This window comes from Mycteria americana, chromosome 2 (genome assembly GCF_035582795.1).
Source record: "Mycteria americana isolate JAX WOST 10 ecotype Jacksonville Zoo and Gardens chromosome 2, USCA_MyAme_1.0, whole genome shotgun sequence".
In the NCBI taxonomy this organism is placed as follows: Eukaryota; Metazoa; Chordata; class Aves; order Ciconiiformes; family Ciconiidae; genus Mycteria; species Mycteria americana.
The window spans coordinates 122550358-122574256 of NC_134366.1; the positions used below are offsets into that span (position 1 = coordinate 122550358).

At 39.8% G+C, this 23899-nt stretch overlaps 1 protein-coding gene across 2 annotated transcripts; it reads left to right on the forward strand.

Moving 5' to 3' along the window:
• Positions 1-212: 212 nt before the first annotated feature.
• Positions 213-22782, forward strand: THOC1 (THO complex subunit 1). 2 transcript variants are annotated; one of them, XM_075494454.1, is made up of 21 exons: positions 213-354; positions 1346-1419; positions 1525-1585; positions 2406-2472; positions 3565-3683; positions 4946-4994; positions 5513-5608; positions 5889-5971; positions 6417-6490; positions 7111-7219; positions 8444-8575; positions 9855-9955; positions 11369-11435; positions 11602-11652; positions 12326-12396; positions 13719-13814; positions 14731-14796; positions 18274-18357; positions 18577-18724; positions 20187-20265; positions 22302-22782. In XM_075494454.1, the coding sequence occupies exons 1-21, from the start codon at positions 262-264 to the stop codon at positions 22595-22597; spliced, it is 2016 nt and encodes a 671-aa protein (XP_075350569.1). In that variant the 5' UTR covers positions 213-261; the 3' UTR covers positions 22598-22782. The 2 variants fall into 2 exon arrangements, with proteins under 2 accessions (XP_075350569.1, XP_075350570.1); XM_075494455.1 differs by lacking the exon at positions 14731-14796.
• Positions 22783-23899: the final 1117 nt, after the last annotated feature.

Below are 23899 nucleotides of genomic sequence, written 5' to 3' on the forward strand. Positions count from 1 at the left end.
CACCACAGCGCAGCACCGCCACCTCCCGCACCCGCGGCCGCCTCCCGCGCATGCGCTCAGCCCCAGGCGGGAGGCGAGAGCGAGGCGCCGGCACCGCCCAGGAACAGCCGCCCGCAGCGACGCCACCAACCGGCGCCCGCACGCGGCGCGCCCCTCCCGCTACACCCCGCCCCGCCCCGCCCCGCCCCGCCCCCAGCCGCTCATGGGGCGGGAGAGGAGGCGGGGCGTATCCAGGAGGTACGCAGTGCCGTTCCGAGGAGTATGGCGTCATCGGCGCGCGTCGCGGAGCGTCGTTCAGTTGGAGCGATGTCGCCGCCGCTCTTCAGCCTGCCTGAGGCGCGGCTCCGCTTCACGGTGAGCTCGGCCGGGCCCGGGCGGGGTTGGAGGCTCCCGTCCCTCGCTGCCGCTCGGAGGGGGACCGGGCGGGCGGGAGACTGCGTCTGCGCGCCGGTGTAGGGCTCTGCTTCCCCGCGCCGTCCGCCCCCCTCCCCTTCCGCCTGAGCGGCCGGGCCGCACCGCGCCGGCTCTGCCCGGTCCTGGGCCGGCAGGCCCGGCCGGGGCTCCCCCTGAGGGGGGGCCCGGACTTCCCTTTAACGAGCGTTCAGCGCAACTGAGATAAAGCGGTATAAGTTTGGGGACAGGGCTCCGTACTGGCTCAGCCTAGCCCGCCGAGGGCAGGATCTGCTGTTTAGTTAACTAAAATTAGTGTAAAATAAAATGAAATTCTGGTGTAACCCCCGCAGCAAACCGCCCGTAGCTTATTGAGCTTATCTCTTTTGCGGCTTGCTGAATGATGCTTTTCCATTGCCAGAGCAGCTGGGGCTGGATAGGCACCCAGGCCTCTGGATCTCGCCATTTGCAGCCCAGTTTGTTGGACAAGGGGATGAGGTTTGCAAAGAAGTGGTTGAGGCACAAGACACATGCTCCATTAGATTGATTTCATTACAGGATAAAGTAATTTTCAGACCATCTTGTTAGCAGGAGTCATCTCCCAAACCGCCATAACCTGCCTGTGAGGCAGGTGAAGTTGTGTGCGTGGGACTTAAAACTGTTGTAGATGCAGCATTGGCCACAACAGCGTATTCCTCTGTGTTTCACTTAAAAATAGTATTTTTACCACACTGTTAGCCCAGGTTTGAGGTGTGATGCTCTACTAGCTCACATGCTTAATTTGCTAGGCATTTGTTATTTGCCTTACTTGTTACAGAGTTCTCTTCATAAACTGACACATGGTGTGTGGCAAATAGATTCCTTAGTATTTCTGTCCACTGTCTGGTAGAGGAAGGAGGAGATCCTTCTGGTTTTGTACTGGTTTTGTAACTTTTCTTTCTTTATGTTTTGGTAGACGTCCGCCAGAGAGGCTCTGAATAACAAAAGTATCAAGCCATTGTTGAACGCATTTAACCAGATTCCTGGGAGGTAAGTAAATGCTGCTTGGTTTTAAAAGGTGTCTATCCAGGTAACTTTTAGTAATCTTGTCCCTGATAGTTGTTATTAACTGATGTGGAATGTTTGCATTTGCAGTGAAAATGAAAAGAAGTGTACCTTGGATCAAGCTTTTAGAGTTATTGTAGAAGAAGAAATAGTAAGTACTTTAAACTGCTACAGTTTAGTAGTAAGTACTTTTAACTGCTTAGTAAGTACTTTAGTACTTTAACTGCTTAGTAAGTAGTTAGTAAGTACTAATAGTAAGTACTTTTAACTGCTTTATCTCTTGATAAAGCTCCAATTTCCGTTTGCAAGTTAATGTATTAATTTAACAGCAACTTACTTTAGTATAAGGAAATACTGTTTATTAAAAACATGAATTATGTAAAAGTTATCTAATTAAGATTGAATATAGATGATTAAAGGAGATTGATAGCTAGGACAGAATGGCAGTGTTTTACAGATACCACACTATAGTGAGAGGTGTTGGCTTAGCCTTTTCCAGCAGTTCTTTGTAATGCTTATGAAAGTCTGCTCTGTCTTAAAATTCTAGTTCATAAATATGCATTATTCTACCACTGTACTTTAAGGGTGGGGTGGAGTGGGTTATCTGTTACTAGCATGTGACAAAGCTGCCTGTCAACTGAAAAGAATGATGAAAGGAATCAAAGAATGTTTTTGTTGGTATTACTTGAATGAAGGCTGAATGTGGGATATTAACTTTCAGAGGTAAATGACACTGTACACAGTAGGCATTGTGGGGTCTTTAATGGCCAGAAGTGGTCAAGAAATGTTGCTTGCTCAGTAAAAACTTTATGTAGTTAACTGACAGGTCTGATTTAATAGATTGTTTGAAGTTTTGGGAAGTTGAATGTCAATATTTGTTTTAAATATGCCTACTTGGAAACAAGAATTTTAGTTTTGTTAAGTATATTTAGGTCAGAATAGAGAAGTCTAACACTGTTCTGTTTGTTTAGATAAACAAAGCTCCATGTGAAAATCTCCTGGCAATTATTTCTCTTGCTATTAATGGAGTCACAGAAGGTGAGCATCTCTTTCTCAAATCTGTTGGCAGTTTTAGGGGCCATTTAAAATCTTGATTTTTTTGTGAGTCGTTTACAGCAGTTAGCTTTGATAGTATGTGGTCCTTAAGTTAGTGGTTATTAAGTCTGTTTCACAAGAGAAGTGAAGTATAATATAATTGAATTCAGTTATTCAAATATCAGTGTGATATTTATGTTAGAATCTTTTTTTTTTTTATAATTGAGGAAGATACATGGTTTTGGTTGCAACATAGTTAGCATTTTCTGCCTTTGTCCATCACTGTAAAATGCTTAGAAGTCTCCCCTCATAATTTCAGAGATAAGAGCACTGAGTCAGAGAGGTTAAATGACTTGTAGGTTTCTTTCTCAGTCACTGGTAGAGCCAGAAATAACTTCTCCTGAATATCTGTGCTTGTATCCCAGTACTGACCTGTCAGTACACGCTGTTTTTTAGATGCTTGAATCTGTTTCTGTAACTGTCTTTTGTGTCAGAAATCATTGTGCTAATCTCTTCTGAAGAGGCTTTCGTGCTCTTCCCTTTGCTTATTTGTTCACGTTACACATCAAACACTTGTTTGTTTTAGTAAGTATAGCTCAACTACATGTGTGTTTTATGAACTTGTAGAATAACAAGACCTGTGATTATGAGGAATGCAGACACTACCAAACTACAGAGCATGGGTAGACAGACTTGGAGCACTGCTTTAATGGTACTTTGCTTGAGGAAAAGACTCTCAAACTTCATGGGGGTGTGTAGTATAACTAACTGGTTTTAGAAGTCTGAAAGTTCACTTGCAGTCTGCAAAGAGATGCAACATTGTTTCAGGCTTTGAGGTTTTTAGAATAGTTATTCTTTATTATTTGTTTTATGTTAGTGCAAAGCTCTTGTAAAGCTCATCTACATATGTGTACATATAGAAATAGCTTTAATGGGAGTTCATGCTTTAGCCCAAGCTTTTTGTTAGTATTTGTAGGAACCCAGGAAAACTCTCTTCTTTTTTTTTTTTTTTAACATAATGTCCCTCAACTCCCGTGCACCTTTATTGCATTTCAGTTCAAATTTGCTGAATAAGATATTCCCTGTTCCTCATAGCTATCTGCACTGCATCAACCCCTTTTGTGCTTCTGGGGGATGTTCTCGATTGCCTGCCTTTGGATCAGTGTGACAAAATTTTCACTTTTGTGGAGAAAAATGTTGCTACATGGAAATCGGTAGGTATTTTTCCAAAATGTGATATAGTTGTGCCAAAGCTTCTGTCTACCTGAACCATTTTTACAAACAGATTTTAAATATCTTTGTATCTGTTTGTGTTTAAATAGTAGTAGCATTGAGCACATTTTGTTTTGAGGCTTAAAAATGTCTGGGCAGCAGAGGTCAGAAAAGTAATAATAAAAGAAATCATAATTTTGATTGATGTTCTATTTCTAACTCCTTTCTCTACAGTACACAGTGTCTGTCACATTTAGAAACCACAAATGTAACTTCTGATGCACAATTTGTGTGAGTAGCTTCTCTCTTGACTTACTACTTGGCTTCTTCGTCAGAGCTGCAGGAGATTCCTGGATCTACAATTTTCAAGGAAAGAAGTTGTCTTGGTCACGTCCTTAATGAGCTTTCCATTACAGGACTATAGCAATGGTGAATATGTTGGCTTAAAATGTTTCTGCTCTTGAGGACCACCTGCTGTTTTGAGGCCTGTGTGAGGGTTTTATGCCCTTCCTGTGCTGTGGTGCTGTAGCAGGAGAAGAGCTGCTGCAACAGGCTGCTGAGCTTCTTGTGCTGCAGGCTCTCTTAATTAAAGAGGGAATTCAGGGTCTCAGGCAGTAGTCCTAAGCTGCCTGCATTTTTATTCCAAGATCATAAGAAATCTTGGATCTCATTATCCTTGGTTTGCTCTCTGGCAGTACTGCTGGGACCACAAGTGTCAGCAACTCTTAGGTAACACCTGAAAAGCATTCCAGTTTCTCTGTGTTTTCCTAATCTGGATTTCCTAACTGGGACTACCTCCCATAGGCATTCATTCAGGCTATTCTGTTTCAGATAACATTGTCGTCCCATCCGCGCCCCCCCCCCCCCCCCCCCCCCCCCGCGATATATTCACAAACTGTACTTTATCATTAATTCAAGTACCTATCAATTTTTCTTCTGCTGCCAGATTACTAGTACTATGAATGCTCTAAATCTTTTGTGTATTCCTCTTTGCGTTTGTGTATAGATAATGCCATTGTCACATGTGGTTTTTCTGTATGGAGACTGGATTTAAATGTTGTATTTTATGCTTTCTTGGAATTTGTGGGACTGCTTGTTTTATGTTGCCTTTTTGTGAAACCTGCCTCTTATTTACGGGAAAACTGAAATTTAGAGTTAACAGTAGGAGTGACTTATACTTACTCATGGCTTGTGATTGATTTAAATTCTGCTCAAGAAGGTTTTGTGTTCTCTTAATGATCTAAATACCTTTACTCCATTTCAGAATACATTTTACTCTGCAGGGAAAAATTACTTGCTACGAATGTGCAATGGTGAGTTGTATTTTTTCAGGGGGGTGGTAGGGAGTTCTTTAATTCCCCGTCTCGCAAATGAAAGTGAGTTTAATAATTTGATTTACATTCAGATGTGTTCAATAAGTAATAAAGTTAAAAGGCAGATCACTCATCCTAGGAGATATCCATGAGTCTTGCTGATTAATGTAAAAGTCATTCTGACCTCTGGGAAATCTCTTCATCAGTGGAGGTCGTTATAGCAGAACACCTGACAATTATTTATTCCTCAGCAATGGCAAGGCCCATATCAGAGGCTGTATTTGAGTAGCATTTGAACTTGCTTTTTTATTGCTGTTGAAGGTGTTAGGAGAATTGGTAGAAATGTGTTTGGAAAAAAAAATGGCTGATCTGAGGAAGTTACTAACATTTAAATTTACAAATCTTAGGTTCCTTTCAATAGCTATGTAGGTCATCTAATTAGCAAGTCTTAAATCCTAGTGTGTGAGAAATTGGAAGAGGGATAAATACTAATATTCTTTACTTTTTACAATATTTAGACCTCCTAAGAAGATTATCTAAGTCACAAAACACAGTCTTCTGTGGAAGAATTCAGCTGTTCTTGGCTAGGTTATTTCCGCTTTCAGAAAAGTCAGGTGAGATTTTTTTGCATTTCATCACATTTAACATCTAACAAAGACTAAATATGCTGAATCTTAAGTTTACGATGGCTGCGAAAAAGTTGGAGAAAATCACTTTGCACTTGTATCTTAGTTCTTGTCTCTACCCTTGATATTGTAAGTGACTTTAATTTGCTGTGATTTCAAACACAAGTTTTGAATGCTGTTTCTGAGAATTTAATCCCGGCATCTCATAAGCAACTGAATGAACAGACTTTTGAACTTCACAACTTCTAAGACCCTTTGTTTTTCACAGGACTTAACTTGCAGAGTCAGTTTAACCTGGAAAATGTCACTGTTTTCAATACCAATGAACATGAGAGCACTCTAGGACAGAAGGTGAAAATTCCTTTGTTTTTCACTCATTCTGCAGGAAACATGTAAGACTTTGCATGGATATGCACTACTGTGCATAATGTTCAGAACTGTATGTTCGTAATTTGGTTTTCCCTCTTCCAGATCAAGCTGCTCATTCTGGAAATAGGCATGTTACCTGGTACATTAAACTGTGCAGACTTTGAGGGGAAAAAAATGGATTGTGAGGGATGAGCACTGTCACTTAACTGTACTAAGTTTTCCCCAAAGTGGGGGAAAAAAGTGGGTTTTTCCCCAAAACAGGAATTTGTTGCGCATTTTGCTGGACTAATACTTTAGAGGTCTCTTGAATTACTAGCTTAAGCTTTCTGATCTGAAGTGTAATAGAATGTTTAAAATAAAGAACACCATAAAAACTGTATGTAAATTATAGTGGTATTTGTATAAGTTTTTAATTATTTTTTCCTAGCACACTGAGGAGAGAGAAGAAGGAATGGACGTAGAAGAAGGTGAAATGGGAGATGATGAAGCACCAACAAGTTGGTGAGCTTATAACAATTCTAAAAGTTGAAACAAAATTTTATAAGTGAAAATAAAGAGCTGCTTGGGAAATACCCTTAAAAGTTGTACTCGGAATTCTTACCTCCTGTCCTCTCAAGATTGGATACAACCTAGCAATGTCTTAATGTGTTTAAGTGGAGATGCCTGGAAGAGGAAAGAAATCTACGGATTATTTCAAAAAGTTGCATACCCTGGCTGAGAACCACTGTTACTCTCTGTCTTTCACAATTTTCCCAATCTTGACAAAACTTGTCCTAGTAAAATGTATTCAGGGATTCTGAGTACATGCTGTGTATGATTTTTAGGAGAAAAAGCTGTGTTCCTCTTCATACTCCAGATAGTAAGAAAAAGGGATCTTAAGAGTTTTACACTATTTTTGCTTTTATGGTAAGAAACTAACAGTAGACTGGATGGAAAACACTTTTAGGGACAAATTCTGAATTACAGATTTCTCTCTAAGAGCTCACTATTGACTTATTATTTCACTTACATAATTAATTTCTGGGATTGCACATTCCTGAGTGGACTTGAATTTAATATATCGCTCTCAGTATGGATTTTTGTAACCATTTGAATATTTTTTTTTTTTTTTTTCCCCCCAGTTCCATTCCAATAGATTATAACCTGTATAGAAAGTTCTGGTCACTTCAAGATTATTTTAGAAATCCTGTGCAGTGCTATGAGAAGGTCTCATGGAAAACTTTTCTTAAGGTAATCTTGAGTTCATGCTTTCAAGCATTTGGCCTAAGTAAAAATAACCATTTATACAAGTAGAAGAGTGACAGCATAAGCATAGAACAGTTCAACCGCTAATGCCATTGAAAAATAATAGTGCATGAGGAAATGCATTTTGCTGTTTTCTAAAGTGAGCCTTTGACAATAAACAGTATATTAAGATGTACAGTAAATCCCCTAATAAAACTTGGCTAAGTCACTAACAGAAAGAATTCATATGTTGAAACAATGTCAGAAGTACCTTTTTTTGTGACTCATCAGCTGCAAAAAGCAGAAATTGTGGGTTTGCGTGTTTTTTCTCAAGAAGAAAAATAGTTCTACCTAGTCCTAGACCTTACTTTTGAATAGTCATATTGATCCCAGTGGGATCCTAAAGTTGATATGTTTCTAATGAAAGAAATCTCTTTATAGAAGCAGTGACTTGAATGTCCCCTTCAGCCAGCTGTTTCAATTTTGCTTAGTATGAATGTTGAGGATTTACTGCTAAGCTACCTGTTTCTTCATGATTTGCCACTCACTGTTTACTTAATAGCAAGAAGACTGGGTTTTTTAAGCTTCATTCTCTGTGCTCTGGTAATAAGAGGTAACATCTGCTCAGACATTCTAATATACATCTAGTTAATGATGTCTACATTCTCATCTTTCAAAGAAAAAAAAAAAACACCAACAAAAAACCGCACACTCCACACCCCCCCCGTATGGTTCAGAGAAACTGAAAAGGCCAGGCTTAAGTCTTTCAGATGAAATTTTTGAGTTTTTCTTCATTGCAGCTTTAAGGCTCTGAATTGATTTTTAAGAGCAGCGCTGCAAATTTAACTCTGAGTTATGTACCTTTCTTTGTATATATTATGAACAACTTAAATTGAGTTTGAATATAGCACTATCATCATGTGGAACGTTTTTCTTTGTAATATCTAAACAACAAAACAATTGTGCACTGTTCACAACCCTTAACATTGTTTTTCTTGGCATATTTTTAATACTCCAAATGATTAGATGTTCTGAAATGATAAATAATGCTTTCACTGTCATTTGTGGTGTTCAGAGAAGCCCTACATATGGGTGGCAAACGGGTCTTGTTTTAACTGGCTGATAGCAAGTTTACAAATGATTTTATTTGCTTGGCACCAAGTCTAGTGTAGTTCTCTAACTACAAAGTTGTTGTATTATTTTCATGTGGTAAATAACTCTGTTTTCTAGTATTCCGAAGAAGTTTTGGCTGTTTTCAAAAGTTACAAATTGGATGACACTCAGGCTTCCCGAAAAAAGTTGGAAGAACTAAAAACAGGAGGAGAACATGTATATTTTGCAAAGTTCCTAACTAGTGAAAAGGTATGTGACTTCTTTTGTCAGAATCACAGACTAGTTGAGGTTGGAAGGAACCTGTGTCTAGTTCAACCTCCCTGCTCAAAGCTCTTCCTAGGGCAGCTTGACCAGCATTATGTCCAGTTGGGTTTTGAATGTCTCTGCAGATAGAGACTCCACAGCTTTTCTGGGTATCCCGTTACACTGTGTGGAGTCCCTCTGTTAGATGATGATTCAGGGACTTTTGAGAGTTTCTGGAGTAAGAGTCTGCAGTAAAGCTGATGTATATTGTTACATTTAGGAAAAGAAGTTAAAAGAGTAAATATTTAAAGAACTGTTCCTTTTTTTATTGCCTGTAGAATTACATTTTCAAAACTTGGCTGATGATGTGTTAACTATATTTTCTGCATCATGATGATCTTGTTTAAAATTGCTTCTAAAAAGATCCTGAGAGTTTTTTATTCTGTTAATATTAACTAAAAAATACAGCACTCTATTGAATTTAATCTGAAAATCATTGTTTTCATTTTGGAATGATATGTAACTTTAGCTTTTAAATGCATGCATTAGCAGATGACAGAAAACAAGTCTCAATGCAGCATGAGTTTTCTCTTTCTGAGATAGAAGAGTAGGTAAATTCCTGTGACCTGTGTATTGTCAATTTTAAAATAACAGTATGGAAAATATAGAACCAGTTGCTTAATCAACACCCAGTAGTCAAAGGTCTGTTTCTTTAAAGAGTCTTCAAATGTTTCCTTTGTATGATCTATCATGCTGCAGCACATAGGATAGAAACCAAGCAGTGTATCACTGTGCAAGTGTTGATAAGTGTGAACCCTTCTGTGGTAACCAAACCCTTATGTTATAGCCAGTAGTTCATAGGAAAAGGGAGCAAGCTGTCCTTCAGTTACTGAAAAATTTGAATGTTTTTTCTAAATTCTTGTTCGCTTCAAAGTGAATGTTGTAAAATCTAGCAGTATAAAACTAGTTAAACAAAAATCTAGGAATACACTGTTTACTTTTACAAGCAGTTTCTCATGCTTTTAAAAAATGGATTTCGTTAGAAATTTTGATAACTGTCTTTCCTAAATTATGCTAGATGACAGTTTACCAATCTTAGTACCTTTATGAAGCACTGTCCTGATAGGTGATACTGAACAGAGGTTCTGTAATGACTTACCATCATCTTGTGGTAAAACCAGTCCCCATCTGGTTTATCTGAAAACATTTGTTGGATTTTTTCCACTTATGCATGTTTACTGTCTTTAAGTGTAATTATTTTTTTGGTTTTTGTTTGTTTGTTTAGCTGATGGATTTACAGCTGAGTGACAGTAACTTTCGCCGTCACATCTTGTTGCAGTACCTAATACTATTTCAGTATCTAAAGGGACAGGTCAAATTTAAAAGGTAATGTGGAAATATTTTGTGTTTTGGGGATGGGGAGCTAGGAACTTGGAGATAAACCAAAATATTTTAAAAGAGTTTATGTCTACTTGTTCTAAGGTTCTTGTGAAGCTTGCAGAGCCTTGGATTGGTAAACACAGGATGTGGCTGAAGTTATTTTACAGCAGGAAGGCAGCAGTCTCATTCTTACCTTTCTCTGCTCCTCTCTGCATGATTCTCTGCCCACCCTTGCAGTAGCTCTAGTGTTCATTAGACTTACTCAAATTTGTGCAGTTTACTAAGCCAGCAAAAAAACAACCTGCTCATCTTTGCAGAGTTAGTTTTCTGCGAAATTGAGTCAAGTAGGGTCTCGGAGAAGTAGAGGCCACTAAAGCTTTCTTAAGGTGAGTGCCAGCCATGAGAGGGAAGGAGTCCCTCTCTTTAGCAGCAGCAAGTTAGACCAATGCAAGCTACTTGTATGTGGCATCATTTTGAATCCATATTGACTCTGCGATGCGATGTGGCATTGGTTGCTGATTTGTTTTTTCTTGATGTGCTACAGAATTCTGTCTAAAATAGCAAGAAATAACAATGGTGATTGTTGCTTTTATAAATTAATGGGACAGAACAAAACCCTATCTTTTCCTACTCTGTACTCTAATGTTATGCTGCAAAAAACCCTACCTCTCTGTTAATTTCCTGTGCCCTTGACCACACATGCACATAACGATTAACATTTAAGGCAGCTATCTTTCACCTGCAATATACTGTGTTTTGTAAACACATCTTAAAGAATGTTGCAAACTAGATTAGGATCATTATCCTTATTCTATAGATTATCTTTCAGTATTATTTATCAAGGCAATCTGGTGGCAGAGAAGGAGTAGAATTCAGGTCTCCTGAATTGCAGTTCAGTCTGTAGAGGTGGTAGTCATTTCAATGACAATTCATTAAAACATCAATTCTTTTAATGAACTGTTTGAGATACTAAAGATCTGTATTCTGTATACACCCAGTAGATTGTTTCTTTTACTATGGCTTGTCTACAGTAGTGCTTTAGATGATGTTAGGAGAGGGTTTTTTTGAAGTAAGTCTCTTCATTGTGCCCACTTGCTGTGCTTTGGGTCCAGTATCAAGGTGTGATCTTGAATCATGCAAATGGACTTCCTATTGGATGAAGCTAAACCAGAAAGTATATTCCACAAGCACATCTAATTAACTCCACAAACTAAGAAGTGGTCACTCCATGGGACCAGTCCAGAGCACATTCAAACTACTTTCTTCAGATCCCCTCTAAAACCCCTCAGAAAGTATGTAGTGTAAATTATGTGTCCTCAGCATTATTTTGATGTGTAGTAAACTCTTCAAATATAAAAAAGTGAGCTGATTTAATTACACTTTTCTTGTTGTTTTTTGTTTCTGTTTTTTCAATTCCAGTTCAAACTATGTTCTAACAGATGAACAGTCTCTTTGGATTGAAGATACTACAAAAGCAGTCTACCAGGTTAGTATACTAGATACTTCTATAAATATTACATGGAAAAATACTTATGTAATATTGTATCAATGACCTTTGAAGCAATAACCACCATTTTCTGTGGGTTTTTTCTACATATTCTGCTACAAACGTAATGTAAAAAGTTAACTTTTTTCCTCCTTCCCAATCATAGCTTCTTTCAGAAAATCCTCCAGATGGGGAAAGATTCTCGAAAATGGTAGAGGTAAGTACTTTTGTGCCTGTCTGAACAAAGTCGGGGGGGGGGGGGGGGGACGGACGACACCAAACCAGTATTGGTTTAAACTAGCTTTTGGAACAGAGATGTAACACCTGTTACATCTGTTACACCTGTTACATCATTTCATCTCATCTCAGTAAAAAAGGTCTTATAACATCTTTTTATTTTGTAGTCGTATTTTTCCCGTGTTTTCATTAATGTGCTGTTCTTCCTTCTCCTGGGAGAAATGGAAATGTGCATATATGTGCATGTGTACATACAGGAGACATTGGTTATGGAAAAAAATAATAATTTTTAAAAAGTCTCTGTAGAAAGGAGTGCTGTGCCCAAAGACATGGGAATAAGATGCAAGTGAAATTAAAAAAAAAACATTATCGTCTTGCTTTCCTTTTTTCCTTTACTTTTTTTGCTTCTCTAAACAAGAAAATAGATGCAGCCCTAAAGTCTTTCCCACAATTATTGAAGAGAGGAGATACACTATTTTTGAATAAACTAAACCAGCTGTCTAAGATTATACTGATGAGCTTCAAAATAGTGGCTGAAATACATATACTATGACAAAGTCTTCCCCTTAATTTTAATAGCTCAATTAAAAACTTTGGGGTCAACTCCGAAGGTGATTATGACCCTAATAATGTGCAATATTATGTTTCTCCAGCATATATTAAATACTGAAGAAAACTGGAACTCATGGAAAAATGAGGGCTGCCCAAGCTTTGTGAAAGAAAGGTAACTCTATATGAAGTAGAAGCTTGCTGCTGCTTCTTTGAAATGGTGGTTCAACTTCAGAATATGCACCCACGATGCGTATGAGTGTTAATGATTCACACAACTTTGAGATTTGTATAGTTGAACGTCCCTTCTGTGTGTGTGCAGAAGGCTCCTAGATTTCTGCCAAAAGTCTTAAGGCTTCATTATGTTAGTGAAGTGGTGGTTATGCATGTGCGGGGTCTCAGGAGAGCATTCGTCACTGCCTTATGGCAATGTCTTGTTCTCTTAATACCAAAGATCCAGTGACGGAGGAGACTGAAGCATGTTGTCTCCCCTCCTGCCTTCAGCAGACACTAGGTTGAAGAAGTTAGTGCCTGACTTTTCCATGTACCTCTTTGGATTGCCTCTACTGAAGCCTTTTGCGTTACAGCTTTGGTGGGGCAGCATACCGGGAGTTTTGTGTAACAGTTCTCCTCTTATGTACCTTATTAGGTTTGCCACTTGGTGGTGATCACTTACCTGAAAGGAAATTATGTTTAGGTGGCTTTTGCCATTGAAAGGTTTCCTGTGTAATTAGGAAACTTTTTTTACTAACTAGTGGCAAAACTTGAACTTTGACTCCATATGTCTACTTGACTATCTTAAGGTGATGACCAAATGTTCCTCTTCCATCCTTATTTATTCTATAGACAAACTGTAGCCTCTTCGTGGTAAGGAGCAGCTGGGTCATTATCATTTTGCAGATTTCCTTTTATGGAGAGATCAGGTGGTGCCACCTCTTAATGAACTTCATCTGTTTGCAAAAAAGGAAGGAGGGCTGTGAGAAAAGAGAAATTACTATTGCGGTGGGGGGAGGGGTAAAATTATGAAATTTGACTTTTATAAATGTTCTGTCTCCTTCTTTAGATCTCAGCCAGAGTTTCAGCTTGGGTAGGTCTTACCCTAACCTCAGTGGTCTGGGATCTCCGTTCTCTGATCCCATGAAATCAGGTGCACCTGGGGAGAGAGAACTTGCAATCATAGAACAGATGATCCCAGCAGCAGGGTAGATCATACTTAGTATGTCTGCTGGCATAAGTGTGATTTGCTTCTTTTTCTATACTGGGACTCTGATAGACCTTTAAATTTGTGAGTGAAGTAATTTTGGTGTCTGGCAAATCCTCTTCCTTTTCCTTGCTTTACCTTCTCTTTCCTCTTCCCCCCTCCCTCCTTCTGTTCCTAGAATCTCAGTCCTTCTGAATACTTTCATTATGATTTAACTCGGCACCAGCTGAAGTGAAATGGCTTAATTTTGTTCTCTAAATATTACTGGTTTGATACTAAAGAGCTTTTTTCTTTAGACCTCCTGATTCTAAGCCAATGAGGCCTGTGAGAAAGAGGCCAGCTCCAGAGGACTTCTTAGGAAAAGGACCAAACAAGAAAATCCTTATGGGGAAGTATGTTGGATTTTTTTTTGTTACAAGGTTTCTGGGTTTTGATTGGCTAGTTGGTTTGGGGTTTTTTTTGTGGGGGCTTTTTTTGCCACTGACTGTTTTTTCTAGCCAGTAATTTTCAAACTTACTCACTTTGGAACTACCAGGAAAGAACAGCCAAGGGATATGTCAGTTCTTTTAAAACTTGCAGTAGGCTTCCTTTCCTTATAGTCATCTCTTGTAGATCCTTTTTAAATAGCCTGTAAGTTACAGGCTGAAAATCAGTGGTTTGTACTTGTTGGATCAGTTTTTATACTTTTGTTGTCTTTATGGTTTTGCTTAAAATACATCTATGCCATGCTTTTTAAAATAACACCCACTGGTATTTTATCCCTCGAGCAAAGAATTCTTCTTGATATGTCCTCTCCAATAAAAGTGCCATATTTTGCATGATACTATGTGCTGCATTTTTTCACTTCCTTCATTAGGAGAAATGATAGTCAGTAACAGTTCACCCAACCTAGATGTGGAAATTTTGACTTTGTCTTGAGCTTCAAGACCTTGTACTGAGTGTTTAGTAAAATGTCCCTTCTGAAAAACAAAGCGATAAATTATTTCACTTCTCGAAACAAAATAGCCTGACCTTAGCTAGTTTGGAAAGAGAGTTTGTTACTGTTTTTGACAATAGATCAGCAGGAGATTATAATAGAAATTGAATACATAATTGTCCTAATTTGCAACATCAGATAAGATTTCTGTCACTTCTGGTAATTCCTAATATGTATGTATCACAAAGTTTGTATGGTATACTTTATTATAAAGGCTCTGGGGTGAGAATTTCTGTAATGTTGTTTCGTGTGTCTGTCTTTGGTGAATGATGGAGGTGAATGATAGAATGATGAATGTGGAGTTTGATATGTGTTTACGCTTCACTTTTCAGTGAGGAACTGACCCGCCTTTGGAATTTATGTCCTGATAACATGGAAGCTTGTAAATCTGAGAGTAGGTAGGTAAAAGATGGTATGTTGTTGTCTAAAGCTAACTTTCAGAACTGTAATTGCACACAAAATTACAGTTATTACAAAATTGGCATAAGGAAAGTATATAAGGTGATCTTGTATGGTACGCCACTTCACTGTGTGTTTTCAGAGAAGTTGGTTGTATGTATCTTTGTCTTAAAATCTCCTTACAGTTTTTTTCACTAGTGTTTGTGCTGTCAGTAATTTTCATTGCTTAGTAAAGTAAAATCTAAGCTAAAAACCAGATGGAAATTTCCATTTTGTAGAGCGTGACTGTATAGTTAAGTACCTTATATAATAGAGGAAGATTGCCAGTTCTGGCTCTAATGAAGTTAGCATGCTATTTGGCTATGATTTTCAAGCAGGCATGTGCTTTGAACAATACTAGATAAGAGGAAATTGGCTAGCAAGCATTGTTTCGGTGCATACCGGATCTACTAATGGTGCAGATGTAGAAAAATACAATTATTAGTTATCCTTCTGCTTCTGCTTGCACAATTGTAGGAAATACTGAAATGTACTTTACTGCATAACTTTCTATTTGTTAAAGATAGCGTAATCCCCTTTTGTGCAGATGTGGTACCTAGTCTGAAAACTTGGAAAAGGAATGGGGCAGTTCTCAAAGAGAACTTTACTAGTACTGGCTGCAAAGGCTGGATGCCTGGGGAGAGGTGCTAGCTGTGTAGATGTCCTGAGTGGAGGAATTGCTTTTCCAGAGGTTGAGAGCTCAGCAGAGGAGCTCCTTCCTTTCTTGTCAGGCTGGGATGTGCAGGAAGGCCTCGGACAGGATACTTGCCTTCACTAGGCCAAGGGCAGGCTAAAGGTGGAGTTGTGTTTGGAACCAAAGCTTTTGATTCCCTGTGCACAACTGTATTGTGCTGCAGCTTGTTTAAATTAAAAAAAATATATATATATCTGAAACTAAACAAATGGAGATAAACCAAGCAAATGCATGCCACGGTAAACGGAAAGAAGATCCCGGCGGATCTGGATTCAGTTCCAAGTTTTATTATAGACTTTGTGACTGAACATGGTCAAGTGACTAACTTTTTGCTTTGATTCCTTATGTCGTCATTCAAATGGGGTAATAATTCCTTACCTGTCATCTTTTTAGATAGATTTTATCCCAAGAATAGCTGTTTTTTAAGTTTTTGCATAGTGCCAAATATAGCAGGATTCAAATCAGATGGGTTTTCAAGATGCTGGCCTTGGTTCCAGTAGTCAGTGATAATACTATACTTAAAGATGCATGGGGCACTGCTTTCCTGAGCAAAACGTGTTTTTTCAAAACAAAACTAAAGTGAATTTATAGCCCAGTGCACTTGCCCCCATGACTGATCACTAGGTTCCCTTGTAGAAGCAGACGTGTCTCTGTCAAACATTAGGTAGGAGAAATACAGATCATTATGAGCTTGCTTTGCACCACCGGTAATCTTGGCTCACAGTAACCTACAGCTCTTAAGTAATCTGTATTTCTTGCTTATAGTGTTCAAAGCAGCAAAGTATCCTGATCATTGTGAATATTTCTGTTGGGGTTTTTTTTTTTAGGTCATGGTTCCTTATGTACTGGTTTGAATACCTTTCAGAAGCAACCACTAGCTGTTCTAAGAACAGAAACATCCGTTGCCTTTTTAATGTCCCCAATGAACCACAATATTGTCTTTTAAATCACACAAGAGCTGAGGTTGGAAGGGACCTCTAGAGATCACATGGTCCATCCCCTTGCTCAGAGCAGTGTCAACTAGAGCCAGTTGCCTAGACCTTCTCCAGTTGGGTTTTGAATGTGTCTCTCAGAGTGGAAGCTCCACAGCCTTCCTGGGCAACCTGTTCCAGTGTTTGACCACCCTCGCAGAAAAGTGTGGTTTTTTTCTGATGCTTAAGTTGAATTTCCAGTATTTCAATTTGTGCCAGCTGCTGCTTGTACTTTCACTGAGTAGCGTCGAGTCTGACTTTTCCTTACTGCACCCATCAGGTATTTACTGCCCCTGAGCCTTCTCTTCTCCAGCATAAACAGTCCTAGCTCCCTCAGCCTCTGCTTGGATGTCAGATGCTGCTGTCCATGCACAGCCTTTTGCATGGACCCCGTGTCTCTTGTGCTGGGGAGCCCAGAACTGGACCCAGCACTCCAGATGTATCATCTTGCCAGTGCTGAATAGAAGAAGTGAAGGATCATTTCCCTTGACCTGTTGGCAACCCTCTTCCTAATGCAGCCCAGGATGCCGCTGGCCTTCTTTGCCAGAAGGGTGCATTGCTGGCTTATGTTTGTGGTGTTCTCCACCAAGACCTTTTCTGTAAAGCTGTTCTCCAGCCAGTCAATCCCCAGCACGTACTTGTGCCTGGGTTTGTTCCTCCCCAGGGGCAGGACTTAGCATTTCCCTTTCCTGAACTTAATGAGGTTCCTGTCAGCCAATTCCTCCGGTCTTCTGAGGTCCCTCTGAATGGCAGCACAACTCTCTAGTCTATTAACTACTCCTCCCAGTTGTACATTGCCTGCAAACTTGCTGAGGGGGCACTCTGTCCTGTCATCAGTAGGTCAGTAATGAAGGTGCTAAATAGTACTGGCCCCAGTACTGAGCCCTGGCATATGCTGGTGACAGACCTCCAGCTGGACTTCATGCTACCGATCACATCTCTCTGAGCGCAGGAGTTCAGATGCTTTTCAGTCTGCTTCAAATAAATCAATTTCTCCTGATGCCTGGAGACTTAGACCTGTATTGAATGTACTTTAACTGAAGCAACTTCAGCAAAAGGCACAGGATCCCCATGGGGGGTGAAAGGAATGTCTTTGAGCAAGTCAGGGAGCCACTAAGATGGCATCATTAAGTACAACATTAAGCTGCCTAATATTTTTCCTCCTCTAAAACTAATGATCATAAATAATTGAAATTGGGGAGTAATAACGGTCTAGCTTTCTCTGGTAGCAGATGAAACTGAAATGGGGGGGGGGGGGGGGTAAAGCGGCCACATTTACTTATCCTGTCCTGTCAAATTGCACAAAACTAACAACCATTTTAGACTCCTGAGCACTTGTGAGCTGTGCAATAGGTAGCATGTTTCTAACACAGCCAGTCACTTGTTATGGGTATTTTTATGAAACTCTTATTTCCTTATTGCCTGAATTTTTGTCTTATGTCCCATAGTTATTTTCATTTAGTGCTATTGACAGATGTTCATGTCACCTTTTGGTATGGCAGAAGGTTTAAATATGTATAATAGGCAGCGCTAGTGACTACTGGTATGCTTCAGTGGTTATGCAGTAAATAATTTTATAGCTGGTTGTGAAGTAAATTTTATAGCAACATGTATCAAACATTCTTTGCTTATTTGCAATTGTTACATTTTAGTAGGTTGTTCTTTGGGATTATTTTCTTCTGTGGATATGCTTGATGTGTATGAAGGAACTGAAAGCCAGCTATTTTAGAGTAGATTGTGAGGAGTATTAAGCCCCTTATTTTATTTTTTAGGGAATACATGCCAACGTTGGAGGAGTTTTTTGAAGAAGCTATTGAACAAGCAGATCCTGAAAACATGGTTGAAAATAAGTATAAGTATGTCAGTCTCTGTTTCACTTTGTTTTGATCTCTTTCATGTTTGGATTGTTAAAGAAAACAGGCTGGTCTCTGTATTACTAATATCTGTGCCAGACTTCAGTAATGTACCAACAACTTATAAGTTTGGACAGAATTATATTAGGAAATGACTCAGATTTTTTTCTGTGCTTTTATAGGTCACAGGCTGTTACCAACCAAATTTGTGTTTTATTATAGGGCTGTGAACAATTCGAACTATGGCTGGAGAGCTTTGAGACTTCTAGCTCGCAGAAGTCCCCACTTCTTCCAGCCAACAAACCAACAATTCAAGAGTTTACCTGAATATCTAGAAAACATGGTAATCAAATTAGCCAAGGAGCTGCCTGTAAGTAATATTATCCTATAATAATAAATGCTGATTTCATTTGACTTCCTGCTTGTCTCTCTGCAGTCCATTTGGTACATGGGGAGGGAGGGGGCAAAAAAACCACAGCAAAAAAAAAAAGCTTGTAAAGTAAAAATTGCAAGTAAAATTGGTCTAATGGATGAAGATCCCGGTAACACTAAACTGTGAATTAACATTGACTAACCAAGTAACTACTGAGCTCTGCCTTGTATTCTGTGAACAAACAACTGTGGCAATCCCAAGTTTTTCTGCTGCATTGGTAGGCAGGAATATATTTGTACCCAGGTATTTGGGTTCTGTGTTGCAGTGCAAACCACTTCTTGAAGGTGTAAGTTGGTGTTAGGGCTCATGAATATCAGCAGCTGTGGCTACTGGGATGGCAGCCCCTAGTAAAGGGGCAGGGTATGCAGCTGAAGTGTTACCAGAGCTTTACAGCAAGATTTACCAGAGCTCTTCTGTCAGCCCCCTGACTTTTAAAATATGGAATGAAAAACAAACCTTGTGGAGCTCTAAATCTAAGGCATGAACCCTTTGCATGTTCAGCAGTACAAATTTGAGGCCAGGGAGGGGTCTTTCAGCTCACTTTATACATAAGGATAAGAGGGACTAACGGTTGGGGAAGGGAGCATTTTCAAAACCTTTGATTTAGTACACAACCCAGCAATTTGTTGCGCCGTATTTGAGACCTTCCTTGTCTGTAATGTGAAACCACTGAGGTGTAAAGGTTGGATTGTAATATATAGCTTTTTTTTGTTTGTTCAGCCATCAGAGTTAACTAGATGCTAACAGCAATTTTAGAAAAAATACTGGGAGGGGAAAGCTGTTTAATATATGAAGGTGTCACTGTATGCAGTATTCCAGATGGTACTACTGTCATGTACCAAATATTATGGCAAGAAAGAAATGCGTAGATAAGGCCTGTGATTGAAATGTAGGAAAAGAAGCGGCCTTTTGTTCATCTTGGCTGATCAATAGCTAAATCGGAGAGTGAAAAGTTTGTTTGCTTATTTGTTTGCCACCTTTAACTAGTGTACAGAGAAGCTTGAAAGTACAGAAAACTTTGAGGAATAATAATTTTTTATTAAAATGTTCATCGGTAGTGTAGTCTTAGAGAAAGTTGGTTTTGGTTTGGGGTTTTTTGGTGTTTTAAAGTATTACAGCTATGTATGTAATGCTTAGTTGTAGTTACTGTGAAAGGAATGGGAGAGAATCCTGTGAAGTCAGTGGATACTTTTATTAGGTTTTTTAGTTAATACTGTGTTTTATTAGAACACCTGTTACTGGTGTTTTGGATACAAGAGGCTGTGGGGGATTTTTAATTCTCATATGGGATCATGTCCGATTTTCCATTCTAACACACATTCCAGGGACCATCACAGAGCTGTAAAATTTCTCTTGAAACACAAAATTCATCCAGTGATGTTTAGTTCTCTCATTGTAGCCTCCTTCTGAAGAAATAAAAACAGGCGAAGATGAAGATGAGGAAGATAATGATGCTTTATTAAAAGAAAACAATGAAAGTAAGATTTGCATGTTCTCAGTCTTTTCAGTTTCTCTCTTGAGGTGTATTGTAGAACCTGTGTGTTATCATAGTTTCCACTGAGGGTCACCAGTCCTGGTTACCCCAGTGTTTCCAACTTGAACCCACATTTGTACCAAAAAGTGCAGCCTTTTGTGCAGCCAAAAGGTGCATTTTCTACACGGGGCACCAGTAGTAACCTCGCAGTCTCGTGGCCTGCAGTGCTGAAAGCGTCCAGCTTGTTGAAGTTGGATTAGCACTTTCATTAGAAGCCTCTTCAGCCTTTTCTGTGTAGTGTATGTTCACAGTGTTAGTAGGTGTTTATAGCTAAAATGCCAGCGTTGCTGTCTAAAAACCTACCCAAGTGTTCCTCGCCCCACTTTTCCTGTTCTTTCTGCCCTTTAATTGCCAGGGGTAGGTGCCTCCCTCTAGGCCCTGCTGGAGTGGGTAGTTTTGGGACTTTCAGAAATTGATATATTCCAACTCTGAGATCTTTACTTCCTTTTCCTTTAAAATATCTTAAAGGCAAAAGCTTCTCTGTGAGAAGAGCAACCTCCCTGACAAATGTCATCTCTTGTTCCTCTCCATGAACCAGTCCTTCCATTTTTGTCTCTTGCCTGTAACCCTGGTATGCCGTGCTCCTACGTGTCCTTCCCTGTCTCCTGTGTCTGTGAATCTGCCTTCTTCCATCCTCATTCATGCCTTCATCTCGCAGCACCTTCTCCCTTGAGTGTTGTATCTCTGTATAGTAGCTCTTGGATCCAGCATGGGCAGATGGGGTATGCAGGGTACAGAACTCGCACGTCGGCTACTGCTGGTCACCTGTGGACTTCATGATTTTGTTGAAAGATTTTTCTGTTAGTGGAAAGCCTTCTGTGGGCCTCTGTGTATCTCTTCTGTTGCCCTTTTCCTTCCAGCACCTGACCTTTCCCAGTCTCCTTGCCAGTAGTGAAGTTCTCTCCTCTTCAGCTTAATGCTGCCCAAAACAGCCTTCGGTGCTTCACTGTGTTGAATTTACATCTTTCGTTAAATCTTACCTTAAAGCAAAGAGGGGAGAGCTGTGGTCCGCTATACGCCGTTGTGCTTAGAAATAATGGAAGTGATCTGAGTGCTTTTGTTGTTTTGTTGTTCGTGATCTTCCATTCTTTCCCCTCGACGTAGTGGGTTTAGTTCAGATAAATGAGTGTGACTGATATGCACTGGAGAGAGTTGAAGCTTCCACTCCATGCCAGGTGGCTCTTCAGGGGGCATGAGGGTGAGATATTTATTAAAAATTAAGAATATTATTAATTTCTGTGCATAAGTAATTCAGTCTTGGGGGTTTCTTCTTTAAAACTGTGAAGTAAACATAGGTGGTAAGCTATAGATTGTAGACCATGATAAGCTATAAAAGTGCAAACCCACCTGTGTAATCACTGCAGCATTCGGCTTCTCAGCATTTTTATCTTGATGCCAGAATAACAGAAAATTCCTTGGGGTACTGACTAGATATTGAGTTACTATCCTATTCACAGTCCTGCTGCTAATAGGAACGTGAGACTTTAGTAACTTGGTAAAAGGGAAGCAAACTATTTTTTACCTGGATTAATGCTGTGTAAAGTGACTAAAATAAGTCCAAAAGACAACTAAATGTTAAAGATCACTCTTGTATTTTAATGTTATAGTTGACTCATGTATTGAAAATTGCAGGCTACCTGTCAAAATCCTTGTTTTCATTTGGAGGAGGCAGTTCTGATGTACTTCAGGCTTTAGCAGTTCTCTCAATCAAACAGGAGATAATAGAAAACAAGATTTATTTTTTTTTTTATCATGGGCAATAAGGGGCATTCCTCTTGAAACCCAGGTAATACATCTGTAAAAATCCATCTGTTCTCAGAGCCCTTGAGTAGGTCTTCACAACTAAAGGAAAAACTTACATCTGTAAGTCAGGAAAGGTGTTAGTAAATACATAGGTTTAAAATGGGGCAGATCAGGGAAGATTCATATGCAGTCTCAGGTGACATGCCCTGTGTCTCACTGTGATTCTTTTTTCCCCAGGTCCAGAGGTACAACGGGACAAAGCCATGACGGGTGAACAAATCGAGTCATTTGCTAACAGGCTTGGGGAGCAGTGGAAAGCCTTGGCCCCCTACTTGGAAATGAAGGATTCTGATATACGGCAGATTGAGTCAGACAGCGAGGACATGAAGATGAGAGCTAAGCAGCTGCTGGTTGCCTGGCAGGATCAGGAGGGCACACATGCAACCCCTGAGAATCTGATTTCTGCGCTGAACAAAGCTGGGTTAAGTGACCTCGCGGAAAGCCTAACTAATGACACTGAAAGCAGCAGCTAACTTGCTTTAGATGCTAACTCATTGTTTGGGGGGGGGGGGGGGGGGGTGTAATTGTGACTGTTCTGGCTGTTGTTGTCATTGTTCTTAATTGTGACTGTTTTGTTTGTGTTAATTGTTACTGCTGTGGCTAGGTAACAGATATTTTTGATAGGTATTTTATGTTCAATAAATGGTAAAACTTTTTAATAATACTGTTCTGTTGTCCAGACTTTCTGAGAAAAGGATTAGTCATTCTGATCCAGAAACAGGAAGCTTCATCTTGGATGGTGGAAAGGTAAAAGGGAGGATGGAGAGTGAAGGCAGCTTCCTGTGCAGACTGCAGTAGGAGCGCTTGGCATCTGCAGAGCGTGGGTTGCTCCTCTTGGACAGAGTGGTCAATAGTCTCTGTAGCTGCCTCTGTGTAGTTTCTCAGAGCATGGGTAGGTGTGAAGGACTTCTAAGTCATCATTTGCTGGGGTGGTGGGGAGCTGTAGACCATCAAAATGTACCTGTTTGTGAGTGATTTGACTGAGAAAACAATAGGGTTGTGATGGAGGTCCAAGCCATGGTATTAATTTCCAGTGAAGAACCAGGGTCCTCTGAGGGGTGCTGTGGTCAGTCTGCTCTCCTGCTGAAGAACTGGTTCTCTCTGTACCTTGACAGTCAGTAATCAGGGGGGTTTCTATGCTTGTTTTTATTAGTAATTATTAACTTCAGTTGCTGCAGATGTTTGGCTATGTAGGAACAGCCCTGAGTCATAATAAACAAGGTAATTTTTTTTTGTCCCAGTTCATGGAAGTGACAATTGGTTTCCTTTTAAGGATATGGCTATCTAGTGATGGGTACAAGCTGTTGCATGTAGCTGAATCTTTTTCCCCCTCAAAAAGTGAGACACTTTGGTGGTGGTATAGCTAGCTGCAACTTGGTTTGTGGCTATTTCTTGTAGAATTTGTCATTCAGTAAAAGGTAATTGCTGAGTGTTTAGAAAACTATGTATTGTAGAACTCTTTCTCTGCAGAGTATTGTTTCAGTTATGAAATTGTACCTGTGAATTTCCAGGGTGGTTAGCTACCAGTGTGGAGGGGGTTTCCTGCCTGCAGAGCTGTTGATGAGAGCTTTGGGCCTGCGCCCCTGCTTTGGATTTAACTGCATTAGGGATCTGATTATTGGGTGCTTCAGTGAAGGTCGGTATGGGCTGATATATGGGACAGCTGGTGGAAAGAATTACAGCCTGTGTCTTCCCTCCTGCTGCAGGTACAATTTGGTAGAAAGTACAAGATGTAATGATTTCAATTGATTAAGGGACTTGAGCATATTGTGAAC